At 43.2% G+C, this 23,767-nt stretch overlaps 1 protein-coding gene across 3 annotated transcripts in view; it reads left to right on the top strand.

Moving 5' to 3' along the window:
• LOC122550094 (uncharacterized) overlaps positions 1-23,767 on the top strand; it is a 146,765-nt gene that overhangs the window by 57,713 nt on the left and 65,285 nt on the right. For all 3 annotated transcript variants that reach the window (XM_043690664.2, XM_043690666.2, XM_043690663.2), the window contains 2 exons: positions 1,100-1,171; positions 1,257-1,337. In XM_043690664.2, coding sequence (XP_043546599.2) covers positions 1,100-1,171; positions 1,257-1,337 — 153 coding nt within the window. The remainder of the gene's footprint in view (positions 1-1,099; positions 1,172-1,256; positions 1,338-23,767) is intronic.

The following is a 23,767-nucleotide window of genomic DNA, read 5'->3' as shown; positions in this document are numbered from 1 at the left end:
GGTTGGAATGGCTAAGATGGAGTGAGGGAGTACCTTCAATGGGGTGTACCAGACAGAAGGGGTGGGGGAGCATAGACCATAGAAGGATGAAGTCCAGATCTGGAAAGAGACCCCTGAGAAAAGGCTTGCTGCTTCCCATCTAAGACATAATTAGGCTTAATTGCTGGGCTTCTCCTGTTTGTTACCCCCTCCCACTGAGCTCAAAGTTGAGGCAGAATGGAAAGCCTCAATAAAGTGAACATAAATTGACATTGTAGGCCACTTTACCCATATCCTATAACATTTCAGATAGGTTTGTTGCAGACTGGTTAGCAGCTGGAAGGCCACTCAAGGAATTTTATAGATCCAAGTGCCTGCAAATCTGCTGGCGTAGAGGCGGGACAATACAATTCTGCCCATTAACTCTGTTTCTCCTTCCACCAATGCTGTCAGACCTACTGAATGTTTCCACCATTTTCTGTTTCTATCTTTTTTTAAGTTAATTTAGTGAAGTTAATTATTAAATCTTTCATATCCACCTGAGAGCTTACAGGGTCTTTAGTTGTCTGAGAAAGTTTGCTTGCTTCACATGGCATTTGAATTACTGTGACAATGCAGTACTCCATGGAATATCAGGCTCTAATTTTATGCCGAAGTCTCCAAAGTAGAAATGGAAACTACAATTGTCTGACTTAGGCAAAGGTGTCACCAGACACTTGCAAATTTGTAAAATAATCCAATTGAATTTATGCTTGATTATGTGCAGTAATTTTGTTTATCACTTTTGATTTGTAAAGATGAGTGAATTCAGAAGAATTATAACATGATTTATAAATTCATTCTTGATCAATGAAATTGCTTCTGTAATTTTACTCTTCAAATACTACCCACATAGTTTGTAATACTTATCTCAAAACCACACATCTATCTATAAATTTTTGGGTTGCTTTATTGGAAAAGAAATAGATATTTACCATTTCCGTTCTTCAAACTCCATTTGTGTTTACATTCTAATTATGTTTTTGTTCTTAGTGTGTATGCAGTGAGCTAAAGAGCCCACTGGAACTTTTGAGTTTTATGGAACTGTATATTCCTTCATTTCTTCTTTTTTATACCACAGGTTTTTATCTTATAATCAGATTAGGTTTATTGCAGATTATATGTTCCAGCCTACTCCAGAAATTGAACTTATGTAAGTTTAATTAAAACATAAAAACAAATTGAACATCAGTTTGATACAAAGACTACATATTAAAATGCATCCTTTCTTTCTAAAGTGATATCAGCAACAATCATTTGTATGCAGTACAAAGGGATCTTTTTAGGACAAAGCATGGATTGCCTTCCCTGAAAGTCTTGTAAGTAGTTCAAGGTTATGAATTTCTTTGTCTTTTTCTGGTTCTTTCCTCCTAAAAACAGTGACTGAATCTCCATTGTGATTTCATAGGCCTTATCAATTTTCCATTATTCTATAATGCCTCATTCAGTTGTAAGCCTAAACAACATAAATATTTTGTTGAAGAATTTTAACAAAAGTAATTTTCTTTGAGAGTACTGTTTACAGTACAATTATAGTCACCTACAAATGTGTTCTAAGTACATTTGAATTTTCCAGCTTTTATGTAACAATAATAATGTCTGAATATGTAAAGGCCTAACTTTTAGTAGCAATTTTCACTGAGAAATTGCACATTTTTAATGAGTTGAGAGTTGCTCCTTTTTTGAGGTATTTTAGGTGTTGGGGGTGATTTCCTCAAATTCCAGGAGCAGCAATTACTGTTTTACATCCTGTAGCATTGTTTTGGAACATTGGGGGAGAAAAGATCAAAACAACAGCACTTTATAAAGGAGGAAGACAGATAAAGGCAGTGATCACCTGGTCAGAGAAAGAAACCTGTACTGCTGTCTGACACAGCAATGAATCTGCACAGTTACTGCCTTTGCTGTTTGAATTCAAGTATCTATGGAGATGGAATGCGTCTAGGAAAAATTATGAACAGCGAAATTCACAGCTGGCCTTGGAGGAGAGCTCACAGTACAGGAACAGATAAGTGCACAGTTTTTAAGTATAGAATTGCTATAAATCTAAAATAGTGAATAGAGTGTGTTCTTTCTTAATTATATGTTTTATTGAGATCTGTCTTTTAACTAAGTTTTAAAAATATATACCATATGTAGTAAGTTAGCCTGGAGAAGTATCTTTTAGAGCAAATGATTTTCTGGGTCTGTAGATTGTAAAGGAGCAAAGATAACCTTTGGTAGAGTGATGTGTTCTTCCTGTCAGATGTGGGAGCTTAGAGAGAGTTTCCATGTTACTGATGATTATGTCTGCAGCAAGTGTCTTGGTTGCAAACCTTATTGGCTCACATGGATTGGTTGCAGCGGCAGTTAGAGGCAATAAGGAATTTACAGGAGTTGGGGGCATGATGGGTGGCAGTTATAGGAGGGGAGAAAAGCCACAAATATAGTCAGTTAGATGGGTTGACTCCAGGAAAGGTAGGAGGGGAAGGCAGGTAGTGCAGGAGTCTTCTGTGGCTATCCACATCTCAAACAAGTATGCTGTTTTGGAAAATGTAGGGGGTGATGAACGCTGAGGAGAATGTAGCACGAATAGCCATGTTTCTGGTACTGAGAATGGCTGTAATGTAATGAGGGGTACTTCAGGTTCCAAGCGATTAACTGGGATAGGGGACTCTCTAGTCAGAGGCACAGGCAGATGTTTCTGTGGCTGGCAGCGAAAAATCAGAATGGTGTGTTGCCTTCCTGGTGCCAGGATCAAGGATATCTCAGAGAGGGTGCAGAATGTTCTCAAAGGAGATCGGGACCAGCAGGGTGTCGTTGTACACCTTAGTTCCAATGACATAGGCAGGGAAAAGGATGAGATTCTGAGGGGAGAATATAGAAAGTTAGACAGGACTTTAAAAAGGAGGTTCTCGAGGGTAATACTACCTGGATTACTCCTGTGGTACAAGCAAGTGAGGGCAGGAATAGGAGGATAGAGCAGATGAATGTGTGGCTGAGGAGTTGGTGCAGGGGAGAAGGATTCACATTTTTGGATGGTAGGAATCTCTTCTTGGGTAGAAATGATGTGTACAAGAAGGACAGAGTACACCTGAATTAGAAGGGGACTAATATACTGGCAAGGAGATTTGCCAGAGCTGCTCGGGAGGATTTAAACTAGTAAGGTGGTGGGGGACGTGGGTCCCAGGGAAATAGTGAGGAAAGAGATCAATCTGAGACTGGAACAGTTGGAAAAGAGCGAATCAAACTGTCAGGGCAGGCAGAAACACAGCAGAGAACAAGGCATGAGTGATAAATTAAACTGCATTTATTTCAATATAAGAGACCTAACAGCGAAATCAGATAAATGCAGGCATGGTTAGGAACATGGGACTGGATATCATAGTAATTACAGAGACATGGCTCAGGGGACAGGATGAGCAGCTTAATGTTTCAGGATACAAATGCTACAGGAAGAATAGAAAGAGGGTCAATAGACAATAGACAATAGGTGCAGGAGTAGGCCCTTCTGCCCTTCGAGCCTGCAACACTATTCAATATGATCATGGCTGATCATCCTTAATCAGTATCCTGTTCCTGCCTTATCTCCATAACCCTTGATTCCACTATCCTTGAGAGCTCTATCCAACTCTTTCTTAAATGAATCCAGAGACTGGGCCTCCACTGCCCTCTGGGGCAGAGCATTCCACATAGCCACCACTCTCTGGGTGAAGAAGTTTCTCCCCATCTCTGTCCTAAATGGTCTACTCCGTATTTTTAAGCTGTGTCCTCTGGTTCGGCACTCACCCATCAGCGGAAACATGTTTCCTGCCTCCAGAGTGTCCAATCCTTTAATAATCTTATTTGTCTCAATCAGATCCCCTCTCAGTCTTCTAAACTCAAGGGTATACAAGCCCAGTCGCTCCAGTCTTTCAGTGTAAGGTAATCCCGCCATTCCAGGAATTGACCTTGTGAACCTATGCTGCACTCCCTCAATAGCCAGAATGTCTTTCCTCAAATTTGGAGACCAGAATTGCACACAGTACTCCAGGTGTGGTCTCACCAGGGCCCTGTACAGCTGCAGAAGAATCTCTTTGCTTCTATACTCTTTCCCTCTTGTTATGAAGGCCAGCATGCTATTAGCCTTCTTCACTACCTGCTGTTCCTGCATGCTTACCTTCATTGACTGGTGTACAAGAACACCCAGATCTCTCTGTACTGCCCCTTTACCTACATTGATTCTATTTAGGTAGTAATCTGCCTTCCTGTTCTTGCCACCAAAGTGGATAACCGTACATTTATCCACATTAAACTGCACCTGCCATGTATCTGACCACTCACCTAACTTGTCCAGGTCACCCTGTAATCTCCTAACATCCTCCTCATATTTCACCCTGCCACCCAGCTTAGTATCATCAGCAAATTTGCTAATGTTATTACTAATGCCATCTTTTATATCATTAACATATATTGTAAAATGCTGCGGTCCCAGTACTGATCTCTGCAGTACCCCCACTGGTCACTGCCTGCCATTCTGAAATGGAGCCGTTTATCACTACTCTTTGTTTCCTGTCAGCCAACCAACTTTCAATCCAAGTTAGTACTTTGCTCCCAATACCATGCGCCCTAATTTTGCTCACTAACCTCCTATGTGGGACTTTATCAAAAGCTTTCTGAAAGTCCAGGTACACTATATCTACTGGATCTCCCTCGTCCATCTTCAGAATTACATCCTCAAAAAATTCCAGAAGATTAGTCAAGCATGATTTCCCCTTCATAAATCCATGTTGACTCTGATCTATCCTGTTACTACTATCCAGATGTGTCGTAATTTCATCCTTTATAATAGACTCCAGCATCTTTCCCACCACTGAGGTCAGACTAACTGGTCTATAATTTCCTGCTTTCTCTCTCCCACCTTTCTTAAAAAGTGGTACAACATTAGGCACCCTCCAATCCGCAGGAACTGATCCCGAATCTATCGGACTCTGGAAAATAATCACCAACGCATCCATGATTTCTCGAGCCACCTCCTTCAGTACCCGGGGATGTAGACCATCAGGCCCCGGGGACTTATCAACTTTCAGACCTAACAGTCTCTCCAACACCAATTCCTGGCAAATATAAATTCCCTTCAGTTCAGGTCCTTCAGCCACTGTTACTTCAGGGAGATTGCTTGTGTCTTCCCCAGTGAACACAGATCTGAAGTACCAATTCAATTCTTCTGCCATTTCTTTGTTCCCCGTAATATATTCCCCTGTTTCTGTCTTCAAGGGCCCAATTTTAGTCTTAACCATTTTTTTGCCTTTCACATACCTAAAAAAGCTTTTACTATCCTCCTTTATATTATTGGCCAGTTTACCTTTGTAACTCATTTTTTCTTTGCGTATTTCCTTCTTAGTAAGCCTCTGTTGCTCTTTAAAAGCTTCCCAGTCTTCCGTTTTCCCACTTATCTTTGCTATGTTATACTTTTTCTCTTTTAACTTTATATGTTTCTTAACTTGCCTCATCAGCCACGGCCACCCATGCCTCCTCCTAGGATTTTTCTTCCTTTTTGGAATGAACTGATCCTGAATCTTCTGTATTATACACAGAAATATTCGCCATTGTTCCTCCACTGTCATCCCTGCTAAGGTATTGCACCATTGTAATTTGGCCAGGTCCTCCCTCATAGCTCCATAGTTCCCTTTATTCAACAGAAATATTGTCACTTCCGATTGTACCCTCTCCCTCTCAAATTGCAGATTGAAGCTTATTGTATTATGGTCACTACTTCCCAATGGCTCCTTCACTTTGAGGTCCCTGATCAATTCTGGCTCGTTGCACAATACCAGATCCAGAATTGCCTTCTCCCTGGTCGGCTCCAGCACCAGCTATTCTAAGAATCCATCTCTGAGGCACTCCACAAAGTCTCTTTCTTGAGGTCCAATACCATCCTGATTCTCTCAGTCTACCTGCATGTTGAAATCCCCCAAAACAACTGTAGTAACATCTTTGCGACAGGCCAATTTCAGCTCCTGATTCAACTTACATCCGACATCCAGACTACTGTTTGGGGGCCTGTAGATAATTCCCAAGAGGGTATTTTTACCATTAGTATTTCTCAGCTCTATCCACACTGACTCTAAATCCCCTGATTGTAGGTCCCCCCGCGCAAGGGACTGAATATCATCCCTTACCAACATGGCCACCCCACCCCCTCTGCCCGTCAGTCTGTCCTTACGATAGCACGTGTAGCCTTGAATATTCATTTCCCAGGCCCTGTCCACTTGAAGCCATGTCTCAGTTATCCCCACAATATCGTATTTGCCAATTTCCAAAAGAGCCTCAAGCTCATTCATCTTATTTCTAATGCTTCGTGCACTCATGTATAGTATTTTTAATTTGTTACTGCCCTCACCCTTCCCATCAACTCCTATTTCACTCAACCTTACAGCATGATCCCTTTCTGAGTTTTCTGCCTCATTGATCCAGTTGTCTTTCTTGACTTCCCTTGTTCTAACTTTCCCTCCAATTTCCTTCTTAAACATCCAGTTTGTCCCCTCCTCCCCCCCTACTTAGTTTAAACGTAGCTGTGTTGCAGTAGCAAACCTGCCTGCCAGAATGCTGGTCCCTAACCTATTAAGGTGCAAACCGTCTCTCTTGTAGAATTTATGCTTACCACAAAACATACCCCAGTGATCCAAGAATTTAAATCCTTGCTTCCTGCACCAGTTCCCAGCCACACGTTCAAGTCCATTGTCTCCCTGTTTCTGGCCTCACCACCCCAAGGAACTGGAAGCAAACCAGAGATAACCACCTTGGACATCCTGGTTTTCAGCCGTCTTCCTAGTTCTCCGAAGTCCCGCTGTAGTATGTTCCTCCTCTTCTTCCCAACATCATTTGTGCCGACATGTACCACCACCTCTGGCTCTTCACCTTCAGCCTTGAGGATTTCCTGCACTCTGTCTGTGATGTCTTTAACCCTGGCACCAGGAAGGCAACACACCATTCTTAAGTCCCGTCTGCTACCACAAAAACCCCGGTCAGTTCCTCTCACTATGGAGTCCCCTATTACCACGGCTCTGTGCGATGTCCGACTCTTCCGCTCTATCTCCACGCCAACCTTTGATTGACAGACCTGGCCGCCTCGTGGACTGGCAGTGCCATCTATCTGTACTGTTTCCAAAAGATTCAACTTGTTCCTGACAGGTACTCCCCCCGGGGTCTCTTGCACCTGTCTCCTCTCTGCCTTCCTCATCGTCTGCTCTCTTCTGCTCTCTTCTAGTACGAATGGTGTAATAACCTTGCTGAAGGTCTTGTCCAGAAAGATCTCGTTCTCTCGGATGAGCCTAAGGTCCTCGAGTTCTTTCATCAGTGCTGCAATATGCTCTGTCAGTAGCTGAACGTGCACACACTTTCCACACTTATATGAGCCAGACACACCAGAGTCGTTGACCTTCCACATCAAGCACGTAGCACACTGAACCAGCTTGGCAGTCATGTCTTCACCCTCTTCAACTGTGGCATAATCACTTCACTCCTTGTCAAAGACTCCTGAGAGTCAAGAGAGGAGGGGGAGTAGCTTTTTTGTTAGGAATAGCATTACGGCTGTACTTAGGGTGGATATTCCTGGGAATACATCCAGGGAGGTTATTTGAGTGGAATTGAGCAATAAGAAAGGGATGATACCCTTTTTGGGATTGTATTATAGACCCCCCCAATAGTCAGTGGGAAATTGGGAAACAAATTTGTAAGGAGATTTCAGTTATCTGTCAGAATAATAAGGTGGTTATGGTAGGGGATTTTAACTTTCCAAACATAGATTGGGGCTGCCATAGTGTTGTTGGTTTAGATGGAGAGGAATTTGTTAGGTGTGTACAAGAAATCTTTCTGATTCAGCATGAGTATGTACCTACTAGAGAAGCTACAAAATTTGACGTACTGTTGGGAAATAAGGCAGGGCAGATGGCTGAGACGTCAGTGAGAGAACACTTTGGGGCCAGCTACCAAAATTCTATTAGTTTTTAAAAAATAGTGATGGAAAAAAAAAGACTGGATCTAAAAGTTGAAATTCTAAATTGGAGGAATGCTAATTTTGATGGTGTTAGGCAAGAACTTTCGAAAGTTCATTGGGGGCAGATGTTTGCAGGTAAAGGGACAGCTGGAAAATGGAAAGCCTTCAAAAATGAGATAACATGAGTCCAGAGACAGTATATTCCTATTGGGATAAACGGCAAGACTGGCAGGTGTAGGGAATGCTGAATGACTAGAGAAATTGAGGTTTTGGTTAAGACAAAGATGGAGGCATGTGTCTGGTGTAGACAGCAGTGATCAAGTGAATTCTTAGAAGAGTATAAAGGCAGTAGGAGTATATAAGGAGTAGGCAGTAGAAGGGAAATCAGGAGGACAAGAAGGGGACATGAGATAGCTTTGGCTAATAGGGTTAAGGTGAATCCAAAGGGATTTTATACATACATTAAGGACAGAAGGGTAATGAGGGAGAGAATAAGGCCCCTCAAAAATCAGCAAGGCAACATATGTGTGGAACCACAGAAGATGGTGTTTTGCATCAGTGTTTACTGTGGAGAAGGACAGGGAAGATATAGAATGTGGAGAAATAGATGTTGACATCATGAAAAATGTCCATATTTCAGAGGTGGAGGTGCTGGATGTCTTAAAACGCATAAACGCATAAATACCCAGGGCATGATCAGGTACACTCCATAACTCTGTGGAAAGCTAGGGAAGTGATTGCTTTGCCCCTTGCTGAGATATTTGGAGTCATGGAGTCATAGAGGTATACAGCTTGGAAGCAGACCCTTTAGTCCAACTCGTCCTTGCTGCCCAGGTATCCTAACCTAATGTAGTCCCATTTGCCAGCACTTGGCCCATATCCCTCTAAACCCTTCCTATTCATATACCCATCCAGATGTCTTTTAAATGCTGTAATTGTACCAGTCTCCACCACTTCCTCTGGCAGCTCATTCTATACATGCACCACCCTCTTCATGAAATTTTGCCCCTAAGGTCCCTTTTATATCTTTCCTGTCTCACCCTGAACCTATGCCCTCTAGTTCTTGACTCCCCACCCCGGGAAAAGGCCTTGTCTATTTACACTATCTATGCCCCACATGATTTTATAAATCTCTGCAATGTCACTACTCAGCCTCCGACGCTGTAGGGAAAACAGCCTCTCCATGTAGCTGAAATCCTTCAAGCCTGGCAACATCCTTGTAAATCTTTTCTGAACCCTTTCAAGTTTCACTAGTCTCCCATGAGGAACCTTGTTGAATGCCTTACGGAAGTCATCGATAGGCACAGGTGAGGTGCCGGAAGACTGGAGGTTGGCTAATGTGGTAAGGAATGTGGTAAGGAAAAGCCAGGGAACTATAGACTGGTGAGCCTGACATCAGTGGTGGGCAAATTGTTGGAGAGAATCCTGAGGGAAAGAATTTACGTGCATTTGGAAAGGTAAGGACTGATTAGGGATAATCAACATGGCTTTATGCATGGTAAATCATGTCTCACAAACTTGATTGAGTTTTTTTGAAGAAGTAACGAAGAGAATGGCACAGTGGCTCAGTAGTTAGCACTACTGCCTGGGTTCGGTTTCAGCCTTGGGCGACTGTGTGGAGTTTGCATATTCTCCCCATGTCTGTGTGAGTTTCCTCTGGTTGCTCCGGTTTCCTCCCACAATTTACAGATGGGCAGTTTAGATGAATTGGCCATGCTAAAATTGCCCATAGTGTTCAGGGATGAGTATGTTAGGTGCATTAGTTAGGGGTAAATGTAGAGTAATAGGGTAGGGTAATGGGTCTGGGTGGGGTACTCTTCAGAGGGTCGGTTTGAACTTGTAGGGCCGATGGCCTTTTTCTACACTGTCGGGATTTCATGATTGATGAGGGCAGAGCAGTGGGCATGATCTATATGGACCTCAGTAAGGCATTCAACGAAGTTCCTCATGGTTGACTGATTAGCAAGTTTAGGTCTCTAGGAATGCAGGGAGAACTAGCCATTTGGATACAGAACTGGCTTTAAGGTAGAACACAGAGGATGGTGGTGGAGGGTTGATTTTCAGACTGGAAACATGTGACCAGTGATGTGCCACAATTATCTGGTCGGCATGGACGAGTTGGACGGAAGGGTCTGTTTCCGTGCTGTGCATCTCTATGACTCTATGACTCCATGATCAGTGCTGGGTCCACTGCTTTTTGTCATTTATACAAATGATTTGGATGTGAACATGGGAGGTATTGTTAGTAAGTTTGCAAATGACACCAAAACTGAAGGTGTAGTGGACAGCGAAGAAGGTTACCTCAGAGTACAACGGGATCTTGATCAGATGGGCCAATAGGCTGAGGAGTGACAGATGGAGTTTAATTGAAATAAATGTCAGGTGCTGCATTTTGGAAAGGCAAATCAGAGCAGGATTTATACACTTAATGGTAAGGTCCTGGGGAGTGTTGCTGAACAAAGAGACTTTGGAATGTAGGTTCATAATTCCTTCAAAGTAGAGTGTCAGGTAGATAGGATAATGAAAAAAAAGTTTGGTATGGCTTTCCTTTATTGGTCAAAGCATTGAGAATATGGAATTGGGAGGTCATATTGCGGCTTTACAGGACATTGGTTAGGCTACTTTTGGAATATTGTGTGCAATTCTGGTCTCCCTCCTATTGGAAGGATGTTGTGAAACTAGAAAGAGTGCAGAAAGAATTTACAAGAATGTTTTGGGGGTTGGAGGATTTGAGTTACAGGGAGAGTCTGAATAGGCTGGGGCTGTTTTCCCTGGACTGTCGGAGGCTGACAGGTGGCTTTATCGAGGTTTATAAAATCATGAGGGGCATGGATAGGTTAAATGGACATGGTTTTTTTCCCTCGGGTGGGGGAATTCGGAACTAGAGGCCTTAGGTTCAGGGTGAGGAGAGAAACATTTATAAGGGACCTAAGAGGCAACTTTTTCAGGCAGCTAGTGGTGCATGTATGGAATGAGCTGCCAGAGGATGTGGTGGAGGCTGGTACAATTAGATCATTTAAAGGCATCTGGATGGGTATATGAACAGGAAAGGTTCAGTAAGGCATTCAACGAGGTTAGAGGGATATGGGCAAGTGCTGGCAAATGGGACTAGATTAAATTAGGATATGTGGTTGGCATGGATGAGTTGGACTGTACTGTCTGTTTCCGTGATGTGCATCTCTATGACTCGATGAGAATGAGACTACGTTGCTTCAAGTAGGCAAGAAAGAACCCTTACAAGGTGACTCATGATCATGTGAACAGGGATGGAAATTTGAATATATTCTCCTTTGGGAAGAGCATAACCACAGGCTATCAATACAAGATTGACACAAAGAAATCCAAGAAGGAATTCAGAAGCTTCTTATTTCATCAATAGCTTACAATGTGGAACTCTGGAAGTGGCTGAAGCAAATATTTGAGATGTTTATAAGTGGAAGCTATGCAAGCATTTATGAGGGAACGAACTAGAAGATTATAACTAGTAGATTTAGATGAGTAAGGCTGGGGGGGTGGGGGAGACTTATGGGGAGTATAAGCACCAGCATGGACTGATGAGTTATGCTCAGTCGCCTCTTGTTGTGCTATGATACCATATGTACTTATGGAACTGAGCTCTGTTTGAGATAGGCTCAAGATAGGCTGCTCTCTAAGAATTTGAGGATTGTTGATGATTGGTCAGTCAGCCAGGATAACCAGTTAAGCTTGGTAAAATAGTCATTCTACTCCATGCAATCCTGCAAGTGTGATGACTGGTTGGACAAGTATTGTAAACCATGAGTGATAATATTGGTATATAGGCGATTTTACCTTGTGTAACTCCTGAGCATATTTATGCCCACAGCAGATACCAAAATATCTTCCAACTAAGCATTGAGAGCATGAAAGCTCTATTTACTGTTCCTGTTACAAACTCAATTCCCTATCCACCGATTCTGTTTCTATCCCTCACAACTGTCTAAGGCTGAGGTTTGTAACCGTGGTCCTGTATTTGACCCCAACATCAGTTTCTGACACAGATTCAGCCCCTTACCAAGACAATCTGTTTTTACATCCATAATGTCATCCAATTCTATCCCTGCCATTGGTCAAAAGCTTTTGATTCCCTCGACAAGACTATTCCAATACAATTTTTGGCTGACCTATGAACATCTGAGTTAGAAGCAAGAGTGTGCCATTTGGACCTTTGAGTCTGCTGTGTCATTTAATAAGTTCATGGTTGAACCAATTGTAACCTTGTTTCCAAATTTTGCCCTAACTGCAGTAATCTTTTTCAGCAGTTACTTATCAAGAATCAAGAAGTATTGAAAGACTGCTTTCAACACATTTTGATGAAAAGCATTTTCCTCATCCAATGCATAACTCCTTATTTTTAAACTGCAAGCCACAGTTCAAGCTCCTCTCACAAGAGGAGACCCAACATTCCCACCCCCCCCCCCCCCCCCCCCCCCCCCACCAACAAGCCCTTTCAGGATCTTTTGTGCTTCATTCAAATCACTTTTTACTTTTCTAAACTCCATTACATTTTACATCCTCAATAAAGTTGACTCAAAACTCTGCTCCCCAAATCCTAACTCTCATCAGGTCTTGTTCACCTCCATATTCTTTGTCACATTGGCTAGTTGTTTGGCAACAACACAACGTTAAAGTTCTAATTCTTGTTTTCAAAATCACATCATAGTATTTGCCCTCCCTCAACACATCTAGCCCAACAACTCTTCGAAATCACTGTGTTCCTCTCATTTGTCCCTTAGAGCTTTGCCTATTGTATTTGCTTCACTCTTTGCAACTATGCTTTCAGTTACCTCTGAAGCTCTGAAATATCCTCCTTAATTCTATTGGCTTCTTTCTTTCTTCAAGGCTTTACTTTAAGATTGACAGTTTAACCAAACCTCTGTGGCTTATTGTGAAAGGTTGGTCCTGTGAAACACTTTGGGATATTTTACAATGTCACAGGCTCTATATAAATATGTGATGTATAGAGTTTTACAGGATAAATAATGGCACTTTGGCCCATTTTGTTTGCACCAGTCATCAGGGATTATATATTCCTAAATAATTTTCTAGTAACTGACCCCTAGCCTTGTAGGCTGTGGCATTTGAAGTGCTCATCAACCAACTTCTTAAATGTTGAGTGGTGGAGATACTGTGCCATGAGGTTGCAGATTATGCTGGAGTACAATTCTTCTGCTGTTGATGACGCACAGTGCCCAGTCTTAAGTTGCTGTATTTGTTTGAAGTCTGTCCCATTTAGCATGATGATGTGCCCCATTAAATGATGGAGGGTATTCGCAATGTGAAGGTGGGACTTTGTCTCCATGGAGACTGTGTGATGGTTACTCTTACCGAAACTGTGATGCCAGCAGATTAGAATCATAGAGTCCTAAAGGACCTTTGGCCCAAGCTGGTCCATGCCGACCAAAATGTCCATCCACTCTAAATGCATTTCCCTGCACTTGGCCCATATCGTTCTAGATCTTTTGTATTCATGTATTTGTCCAAATTTTAAACGTTGTTAATGTAACTGCCTCAGCTACTTCTGCTGGCAGCTCATTCCACGTGTATACCACCCTCTGTGTAAAAAAGAGGTCCCTCATGTTCTCTTTTATTCTTTCCCATCTAACCTTATACTGATGCCCTTCAGTCCTCGATTCCACAACCCCGAAAAAAAGACTGAGTGCATTCACCTTAGCCATGCCTCTCCTGATCTTATACACTTCTACAAGATCCCCCCTCATTCCCCTACGCTTGAAAGAAAAAAGCTCTAGCTTATATAACCTTTCTTTAAAATTCAGACCCTTATGTCCTGGCAACATGCTTGTAAATTTCTTCTGCACTCTTTCCAGTTTAATAACATCCTTTCAATAATATGGTGACCAAAACTGAACACAATATTCCAAGTTTGGCCTCACAGCATCCTGTATAACTACAACATAACTTCCCAACTTCTGTACTCAATGCCCCAACTGATGAAGTTAAAAATCACACAACACCAAGTTTCAGTCCAGCAGGTTTATTTGGAGGTACAAGCTTTTGAAGCGCTGTTCCTTTGTCAGGTAGCTAGTCTAGCTCCCTGAGGAAGGAACAGGACTCCAAAAGCTTGTACTTCCAAATAAAACTGTTGGAGTATAACCTGGTGTTGTGTGATATTTTTAACTTTGTCCACCCCAGTCCAACACCAGCATCTCCACATCCTGACTGCTGAGGGCCAGTGTGGCAAAAACTTTCTTCACTGCCCTATCTACCTGACCTCCAAGGTACCCCTGTTCCATATGCTCTTTAAGGTCCTACCATTCGCCATGATATTCCTACCTTGATTTGACTTTCCAAAATGCAAGACCTCACACTCCTGTAGATTAAACTCCATTTCCCATTTCTCGGCTCATTTCCCCAAGCTGGTCAAGGTTCTGCTGCGATTTCTGACAATCTTCCTCACTGTCCATGATACTGCCTATTTTAGTGTCATCTGCAAACTTACTAATCATGCCTTGGACATTCTCATCCAAATTATTGGTATAGATAACAACTGGCAATGGAACTAGCACCGATCCCTGAGGCACTCCACTAGTCACAGGCCTCCAGTCCAAGAAGCATCCTTCCACTAGTGAACACTACTTCCTACCATCAAGCCAATTGTGTATCCAATTTGCCAGTTCCCTCTGGATTCCATACAATCTAATCTTCCAGAGCAGCCTTATGAAAGGCCTTACTGTAATCCATATAGACTACATCTACCGTCCTGCCCTTGTCAACTTTCCTGATCACTTCACCAAAGAACTCTAACAAATTTGTGCGGCATGATCTCCCACGCACAAAGCCATGCTGACTACTCATAGGACATAGAACAGTACAGCACAGTGCAGTCCCTTCAGCCCTCGATGTTGTGCTGGCCTTTTATCCTACTCTAAGATGAAACTAACCTACATACCTTTCATTGTACTATCTTCCATGTGCCTATCCAAGAGCCACTTAAGTGTCCCTAATATATCTGATTCTACTACCACTGCTGGCAGTGCATTCCAAGCATCCCACACGCTTTGCGTAAAGAACCTACTCCTGACATTATCCCTAAACCTTCCTCCAATCACCTTAAAATTATGCCCCTTCATGACAGGCCTTTCCTCACTGGGAAAAGATTTCTGGCTATCCACTCTATCTATGCCTCTCATTATCTTGTACATCTTTATCAAGTCACCTCTCATTCTTTTTCGCTCCAATGAGACAGAAATGTCAAGATCCCTTTTAGTAGTGAATACTGAAGCAATGTATTCATTAAGGACCTCCCCTACCTCTGCTGATTCCAGGTGCAAGTTTCCTCCACTATCGCTGATTGGCCCCACCCACACTCTGGCCATCCTCTTGTTCCTCACAAACGTGTAGGATGCCTTAGAGTTTTCCTTAATCCTACCCCCCTTCTAGCTCTCCTAAGTCCATTCTTCAGTTCCTTCCTGGCTACCTTGTAACCCTCTAAAGCCCTGTCTGATCCTTGCCTCCTCAACCTTAAGTGAAGTTCCCTCTTCCTCTTGATGAGATGTTCCACATCCCTTGTCACTCAAGGTTCTTTCAGCCTGCCATCCCTTCCTTGCCTCAGTGGGACAAACCTGTCCAGCACTACCAGCAAGTGCTTCCTAAACAACCTCCATATTTCTGCTGTGCATTTCCCTGAGACCATCTATTCCCAATTTAGGCATCCCCGTTCCTGCCTAATGGCACTGCAATTCTCCCTCCCACAATTAAGTACTTTTCCATACCGTCTGCTCCTATCCCTCTCCATGAATATAGGAAAGGTCAGGGAGTTGTGATCATTATCATCAAAATGCTCTCCCATTGAGAGATCTGACACCTGGCACAGTTCATTGCCAAGCACCAAATACAATATGGCCTCCCCTCTATTTGGTCTGACAAAATCAACTCCATCCAAACTATTTAAACTAAGGAGGTTGCAATCAATATTAGGGAAGTTAAAGTCACCCATGACAATAACCCTGTTACTTCTGCACCTTTCCAAAATTGGCCTCCCAATCTGCTCCTCTGTGTCTCTGTTGCTACTGGGGCTTTGTAGAAAACTCCCAATAAAGTGATTGCTCCTTTTCTGTTTTTGACTTCCAACCTTACTGACTCTGTAGACAAACCCTCCTCGATGACCTCCCTTTCTGCAGCTGTGATACTAACTGATTAGCAATGCCACTCCTCCTCTCTTTTACCTCCCCCTCTATTCCTTTTGAAACATTTAAACCCTGGAACATCCAACAACCATTCCTGCCTCTGTGATATCCATCGTTCCAAGTACTGATCCATGCTCCAAGTTCATCACCCTTACTTCTGATACTTTTTGCATTAAAGTAGACACACTTCAACCCATCACACCTTTGCCCAATCAAGTGCCTGTCCCTCCTCACAGACTCTCTGCATGCTGTATCTGGCTGTTCATTACGTACTCCATCCATCTGATCCTGAAGAGCTCCAGCAAGCCTCCTGCCCAGGATATCGGTGCCCTTCCAGTTCAGGTGCAACCTGTCCTCCTTCCGCAGAAGAAGACTACTCCTAATCCAACCCTGTCTTTGCAAGTGCATGTTTATCTTATTGGTAAGATTGGTAAGGATAAGGTCAGGTATGTTTTTCCCTCTTGTTGGTTCCCAGCTGATCCAGTCTTGTGGACCGTTCAGTCCAACCAATCCATGCCGACCAGAAATCCCAACCTAATCTAGTTCCACCTCCCAGTACCTGGCCCCATATCCCTCCAAACCCTTCCTATTCATATACACATCCAAATGCATTTTAAATGTTATGATTGTACTAGCCTCCACCACTTCCTCTGGCAGCTCATTCCATACATGGACCACTATCTGTGTGAAAATGTTGCCGTTCAACTCTCTTTTATATCTTTCCGCTCTCACCCTAAACCTATGCCCTCTAGTTCTGGACTCCCCCAACCCAAGGAAAAGACTTTGTCTATTTATCCTATTCATGCCCCTCATAATTTTGTAAACCTCTATAAGGTCACCCATCAGCCTCTGACACTCTAAGGAAAACAGCCCCAGCCTGTTCAGCCTCTCCCTATATCTCTAATCCTCCAACCCTGGCAACATCCTTGTAAATCTTTTCTGAATCCTTTCAAGTTTCACAACATCTTTCTGATAGGAAGGAGACCAGAATTGCATGCAATATTCCAACAGTGGTCTAACCAATGTTCTGTACAGCTGTAACATGACCTCCCAACTCCTGTACTCAATACTCTGACCAATAAAGGAAGCATACCAAACGCCTTCTTCACTATCCTGTCTACCTGCAACTCCACTTTCAAGGAGCTATGAACCTGCACTCCAAGGTCTCTTTGTTCAGCAACATGCCCTAGGACCTTACCATTTAGTGTATAAATCCTGCTAAGATTTGCTTTCCCAAAAACTTGATTGGAAAGCTAAGTCTGCTGGGCCTAAATACCTCCCTTTGTAACTGGATCCTGGCTGGGAGACTTCAGTCAGTCCAGATTGGGAACAACATCTCCAACACCATCACACTGAGCATGGGGGCTCCCCAAGACTGTGTATTGAGTCCACTGCTGTTCACCCTGTTGACACACGGCTATACAGTGATGCACAAGTCGAATCACATCATCAACTTCACTGATGATATGACTGTAGTGGGTCTCATCAGCATGAACGATGACTCAGCATACAGAGAGGAGGTGCAACAGCATTGGACTGGTACAGAGCCAACAATCTATCTCTGAATATGGACAAGATGAAAGAGAAGATTGTTCACTTCAGGAGTGCACTGTGCAACCACCCTCTAGATGGGCATCGACAGTTCTGTTGTGGAGATCATGAAGAGCACCAAATTTCTTGGCAAACACCTGACGGAGAATCTCACCTGGACTCTCAACACCAGCTCCATAGCCAAGAAAGCCCAGCAGCTTCTCTACTTTCTGTGCAGGCTGAGGCAAGCCCACCTCCCATACCCCCCCCCCCCCCATCCTCACCACATTCTACAAAGGGTTAATTGAGAGTACCCTGAGCTGCTGCATCACTGCCTGGTTCAAGAATTGCACCGTCTTGGATTGTAAGACTGTACAACAACTGATAAGATCTGTCTTCCTTCCATTTCAGATATTTACACCACATGCTGCATCCGAAAGGCTAAGAGCATTGTGGAAGACCCCACACACTTCTCTCTCAAACTCTTCTCCCTCCTGCCATCTGGCACAACTTCGAATTGCTAGTAGAAAAATGTCTATTATTTATCATTCTTCTACTACACTGTAACTTGCATGTTTTGGGCTTCTTATGCTCTTTGTGCCATGTGCTATTGCATAGTTTGTGCTGTCCATGTAGCATCCTTGGTACTTGAGGAACACTGTCTCATTTTGACTGTATCAGTTGTATGTGGTAGAAATGACAAATAAAAGCTACTCTATTCTACTCTACTCTACTATGTAAAAATATATCACACCATGTAATTTGGTGCCAAGTATTTTTCTGGCAATATGTAATATTATGGACTGGATTTTTGCAACCGAGTCTGGTATTGAATTTGGAAAACTCCTGGTTCACTGGTCCCATTTCGTTACTGTGTGCTGACAAATGCAATTTTCTTTCTGACAGTAGGGATTGGAGGGGAAAAATTGACATTGGCGCTGACATCCCCAGATACTGAAGTGGCCAAGGGCATAACCAAGTGCCAAAGTCTAAAAGCAAAATACTGTAGATACTGGAAATCTGAAACAAACACAGAGTGCTGGAGAAATTCAATTGGTCAGGCAGCATCTATTGAGAGAAACAGGGTTAAAAATCACCAGGTTATAATCCAACAGGTTTATTTAGAAGTTCAAGTTTTTGGAAAGCTGCTCCTTCATCAGGTAGCTGGTGTCATTGTGTTCAAGAAGGAGATATGTACTAAAGAGTAATCAATGGTAAGTCTAATGGTGGGATGAAACATGTTGATATCACTGTGTAGTTGTTTTAGTGATTCCTCGCCAAGGGTCCAGAGGAAGAAAATATCATCAATGTATCTGGTGTATCGTGCAGGTTGGAGGTCCTGTGCAGCAAAAAAAGTCTTGTTCAAGCTTGTGCATTGAAATGTAGGAGTATTGTCATGCAAATTTGGTCCCCATTCTTGGACACAAGTTTCTCCATCAAGGATAGGCACCTCAGCACCTCACTCTACTGCAAACCCACGGCTAACCTTACAGTGCTGCATTTCTCTAGCTTCCACCCTAAACCTATTAAAACAACCATCCCCTACAGACAAGCCCTCTGCAAAAACAAGATCTGTTCAGATGAGGAGGAATTTGACCAACACCTGAAGGTGCTGAAGGATGCGCTTATAAGAACAGGAACTCTTCGATCGCCAGTTCCGAAATGCCACAGCAAGAAACCGTAATGACCTCCTCAGGAGACAGACACCGGACATAACCAATAAGGTATCCTTCGTGGTTCAATATTTCCCAGGAACAGAGAAACTACGCTGTGTTCTTCGCAGCCTGCAACACATTATCGATGAGGACAAGAACCTTGCCAAGACCTTCCCTACACCTCCACTTCTCGTTTTTAAATAATTGCCAAACATTCAACAGACCATTGTTCACAGCAAACTGCCCAGCCTTCAGGGAAACATTGACTACAAGACCATACAACCCTGTCATGGTAACCACTGCAAGATGTGTCAGAGTGTAGACATGGATACTACCATTACACATGAGGACACCAGTCACCATGTACGCGGCAGGTATTCACGTGACTTGACCAACATTGTCTATCTGATATGTTGCGGGCAAGGATGCCCCAAGGCATGGTAAATTGGTGAGACCAAGCAGACGCTACAACAACAGATGAGTGGACACTATGCAACAATTGCCAGACAGGGATGTTCCCTCCCAGTCGGGGAACACTTCAGCAATCAGGGATGTTCGGCTTCGGATCTTTGGGTGAATATCCTTGAAGGCAAAGTCTGACACATCTTGCAGTGGTTACCATGACAGGATTCCTGATGAAGGGCTCCGACCAGAAACGTTGATTTTCCTGCTCCTCGGATGCTGCCTGACCTGCTGTGCTTTTCCAGCAACATTCTCTCAACAATGCAAAATGGCCAAGCAGAAGCTGATAGCCAAGTTCGGTACCCATGAGGATGGCCTCAACCAGGACCTTGGGTTCATGTCACACCACAGGTGACCCCACTACATTATACGCTCTCACACACAAGCATGCATACACACACACTTAGACACTCTCACTCACACAGACCCTCTCTCATACACACAATTGTATTTGCTGATACATTCTATTTTGTTCAAAAAGCACACAATCTGTGGGCAGTCAATTTTTTTTATAATCCATGTGCCGTTTTATAAATTCCTACTTTGGAAGTAGAACCAGTCTGCCTCAAGATTGGAATGCATATTGACTCTAACCTCACACGTTTAATGTGTTTTCCGAGCTGAGATTTTTTTTTAATAAAACCTTAAGTTATCTCGGGAATGCGACTTGAAAGAGGTTCTGTGATATTAATGAACTGAAACCTACAAATCATTCTACCGATGAAAGACTTTACAGCAATCTAATTTTGTTCAATATATCGCATCAGTATTAGATTAGATTCCCTACAGTATAGAAACAGGCCCTTTGGCCGAACAAGTCCACACCAACCGTCCAAAGACTAACCCATCCAGATCCATTCTAATCCCTGACTAACGCATCTAACACTAAATGCAATTTAGCATGGCCAATTCACTTGGCCTGCACATCTTTGGATTGTGGGAGGAAACTGGAGCACCTGGAGGAAACCCACGCCGACACAGGGAGAATGCACAAAGTCCACACAGATAATAACTCGAGGCGGGAATCAAACCCACGTCCCTGGAACTGTGAGGCAGCAGTACTAACCACTGAGCCACTGTGAGCCACTATGACACTATAATCTTTTGCTATAAATTCCATGTCCTATGATCCTACTCAACTAGGCACCTGATGAAGGAAAAGTGCTCTGAAAGCTTGCACTTTCAAATAAATCTGTTGAACTATAACCTGGTGTCGTATGATTTTTAATTTTGTCCACCCCAGTCAAACACTGGCACATTCACATCAAGAGAAATGGAGTTAACCTGTCATTCTCTGTACGGACACTTCTTCAGAAATGCCATGGTAAGCTGATTAGAGTGGCTGGATTGCTTCCATGTGCCATTTTTTTTTCAGAAACCATTAGCCTCTCATATCCTCCCAGCTATCCCACATCCCCTATGCCCACTCATTTGAGCACACACCCATACCCATTCCCATACCCCTTCTTAGTTCATTAGTTACCTGGTATCCACCTTACTCTTAACTCAGGAATGCGGAGATTTGATGAAGAAAATAGTTCAAAATCACATAACATCAGGTTATAGTCCAACAAGTTTATTTGGAAACACTAGCTTTCGGAGTGCTACTTCTTCATCAGGTGCTTGTGGAGTATAAGATTGTAAGACTATAGCAGAAGTTTACAGTGTGATGTTACTGACATTATATATTGAAGAAGACCTGGATTGTTTGTTAAATCTCTCATTTTTTAGAATGGGCATGTTAGTTTCAGTTCTTTCAGATGTAAATTCCAGAACTTTCTTAAAGTTACATTCTTAAGTGAACTTTAACAAAAAGTGCCATGTTGGCCCAGATAATGCACTGAAGGTGTGAGGTGCCCTGTGTGAGGCTGTCTATGCCCCAATGTTCAGACTCATTGTATTTTTGAAAAGGGAGTTACAGAATCTTATGTGGATTCATGCAGTTTTTGAACAAAATAAAATGTAATTCTGCAAGTACAAATTCACCCCACAAATTTAAATGTGTGTATGTGACATGAACGCAAGGTACCGGTTGAGGCCATCTCCATCGATACTGAACTTGGTTATCAGCCTCTGCTTGTCATTTTGTATTGTTGCCCGTCCTGAAGTCTGCCTTGGAGGATGGTCACCTGAAGGTCCGAGGTTGAATGTCCCACATTGCTGAAGTGTTCCCTACTGGGAGGAAACACTTCTGTCTTGATGTGCTGTGACAATTCATCTGTTGCTATAACCTCTGCTCGGTCTCACCAACGTACCATGTCTCAGGGCATCCTTACCTGCAGCATATACAATAAACAACGTTGATTGAAGAAGGGCTAATGCCCGAAACGTCGATTCTCCTGTTCCCCAGATGCTGCCTGACCTGCTGCGCTTTTCCAGCAACACATTTCCATCAATAAACAACGTTGGTCAAGTCACTTGATTACCTGCCACGTACATGGTGGGAGGTGTCCCCATGTGTCATGGCGATACCTGTGTTGACACTCTGACACGTCTTGCAGTATCTATAGTGACAAGGTTGTATGGTGTTGTCCTGAAAGCCAGACAGTTTGTTGTGAACATTGATCTGTTTGAAATTTGGTGGTTGTTTAAAAGTGAGAAGCTGTTGGCGAGGTACTCTTCCTCATTGACAATGTGTTGCAGGCTGCAAAGAATAATATATCTGTTGTCGTAGCAGGCAATGTGACCCTGTGTGAGAACCTCTCTGGCTATGTCGAAGGTATCTTGAAATCCATTGTGCAGGGGACCCCCAGCTTCTGTCGTGACACTACAGATTTCTTACAAAGACTCAGCACTGACGGACCAGTCAAACTGGGAACATTCCTCATCACAATGGACGTCTCAGCATTCTACACCAGCATCCCCCACAATGATGACATCGCAACAACAGCCTCAGTACTCAACACCTTAACTGCCAATCTCCGAGCACTGTCATACAACTCATCCGCTTCATCCTCAACCACAACATTTTCACATTTGACAATCAGTTCTTCATCCAGACACACGGAACAGCCATGGGGACCATGTTTTCAATCCAATATGCCAACATTTTCATGCACAGCTTCGAACAAGACTTATTCTCTATGCAGAACCTCCAACCAACATTATACACCAGGCATTTTGACAACATTTTCTTCCTTTGGACCCTTGGCGAGGAATCACTGAAACAACTAAACAGTGATATCAACGAGTTTCATCCCACCATCAAACTCACCATGGACTACTCTCTAGTATCTGTGCCATTCTTGGACACATGCATCTACATCAAAGATGGGCACCCCAGCACCTCCCTCTATTGCAAACCCACGGATAACACTTCTCCAACTTCCACCTGAAACATATTAGAACAGCCATCCCCTCCGGACAAGGCCTACGCATACACAGGATCTATTCGGATGAGGGGGAATGTAACGGGCACTTAGAAGTACTCAAGGATGTCCTCATAAGAACGGGATATAATGCTCAACTTATCGACCGCTAGTTCCGACGTGCCAAATGGAGAAACCGTAATGACCTCAAGAGACAGACACGAGCTGCAAATGACAGGATATCCTTCATTGTCCAGTACTTCCCAGGAGCTGAGATACTACACCATGTTCTTTGCAGCCTGCAACACGTTATCAATGAGCATGAGTACCTCGCAAAGACCTTCCCCAGGCGTCCACTTCTCACCTTTAATCAACCACCAAATCTCAAACAGATCAATGTTCGCAGCAAACTGTCCGGCTTTCGGGACAACACCATACAACCGTATCACTGTAGATGCTGCAAGACGTGTCAGAGTGTCAACACAGGTATCGCCATGACACGTGGGGACATCTTCCACCATGTACGGGACAGGTAATCATGTGACTTGGTCAACGTTGTTTATCTTTTACGCTGCAGGTAGGGATGCCCTGAGGCATGGTACATTGGTGAGACCGAGCAGAGGTTATAGCAATGGATGAATGGACACAGCACAACAATCAATAGACAAGAGT

Source organism: Chiloscyllium plagiosum, unplaced genomic scaffold, assembly GCF_037043375.1.
Source record: "Chiloscyllium plagiosum isolate Xiang-an unplaced genomic scaffold, Cpla_swu_hap1 HiC_scaffold_5, whole genome shotgun sequence".
Classification (NCBI taxonomy): Eukaryota; Metazoa; Chordata; class Chondrichthyes; order Orectolobiformes; family Hemiscylliidae; genus Chiloscyllium; species Chiloscyllium plagiosum.
This window is presented reverse-complemented; position numbering and strand designations above follow the sequence as displayed.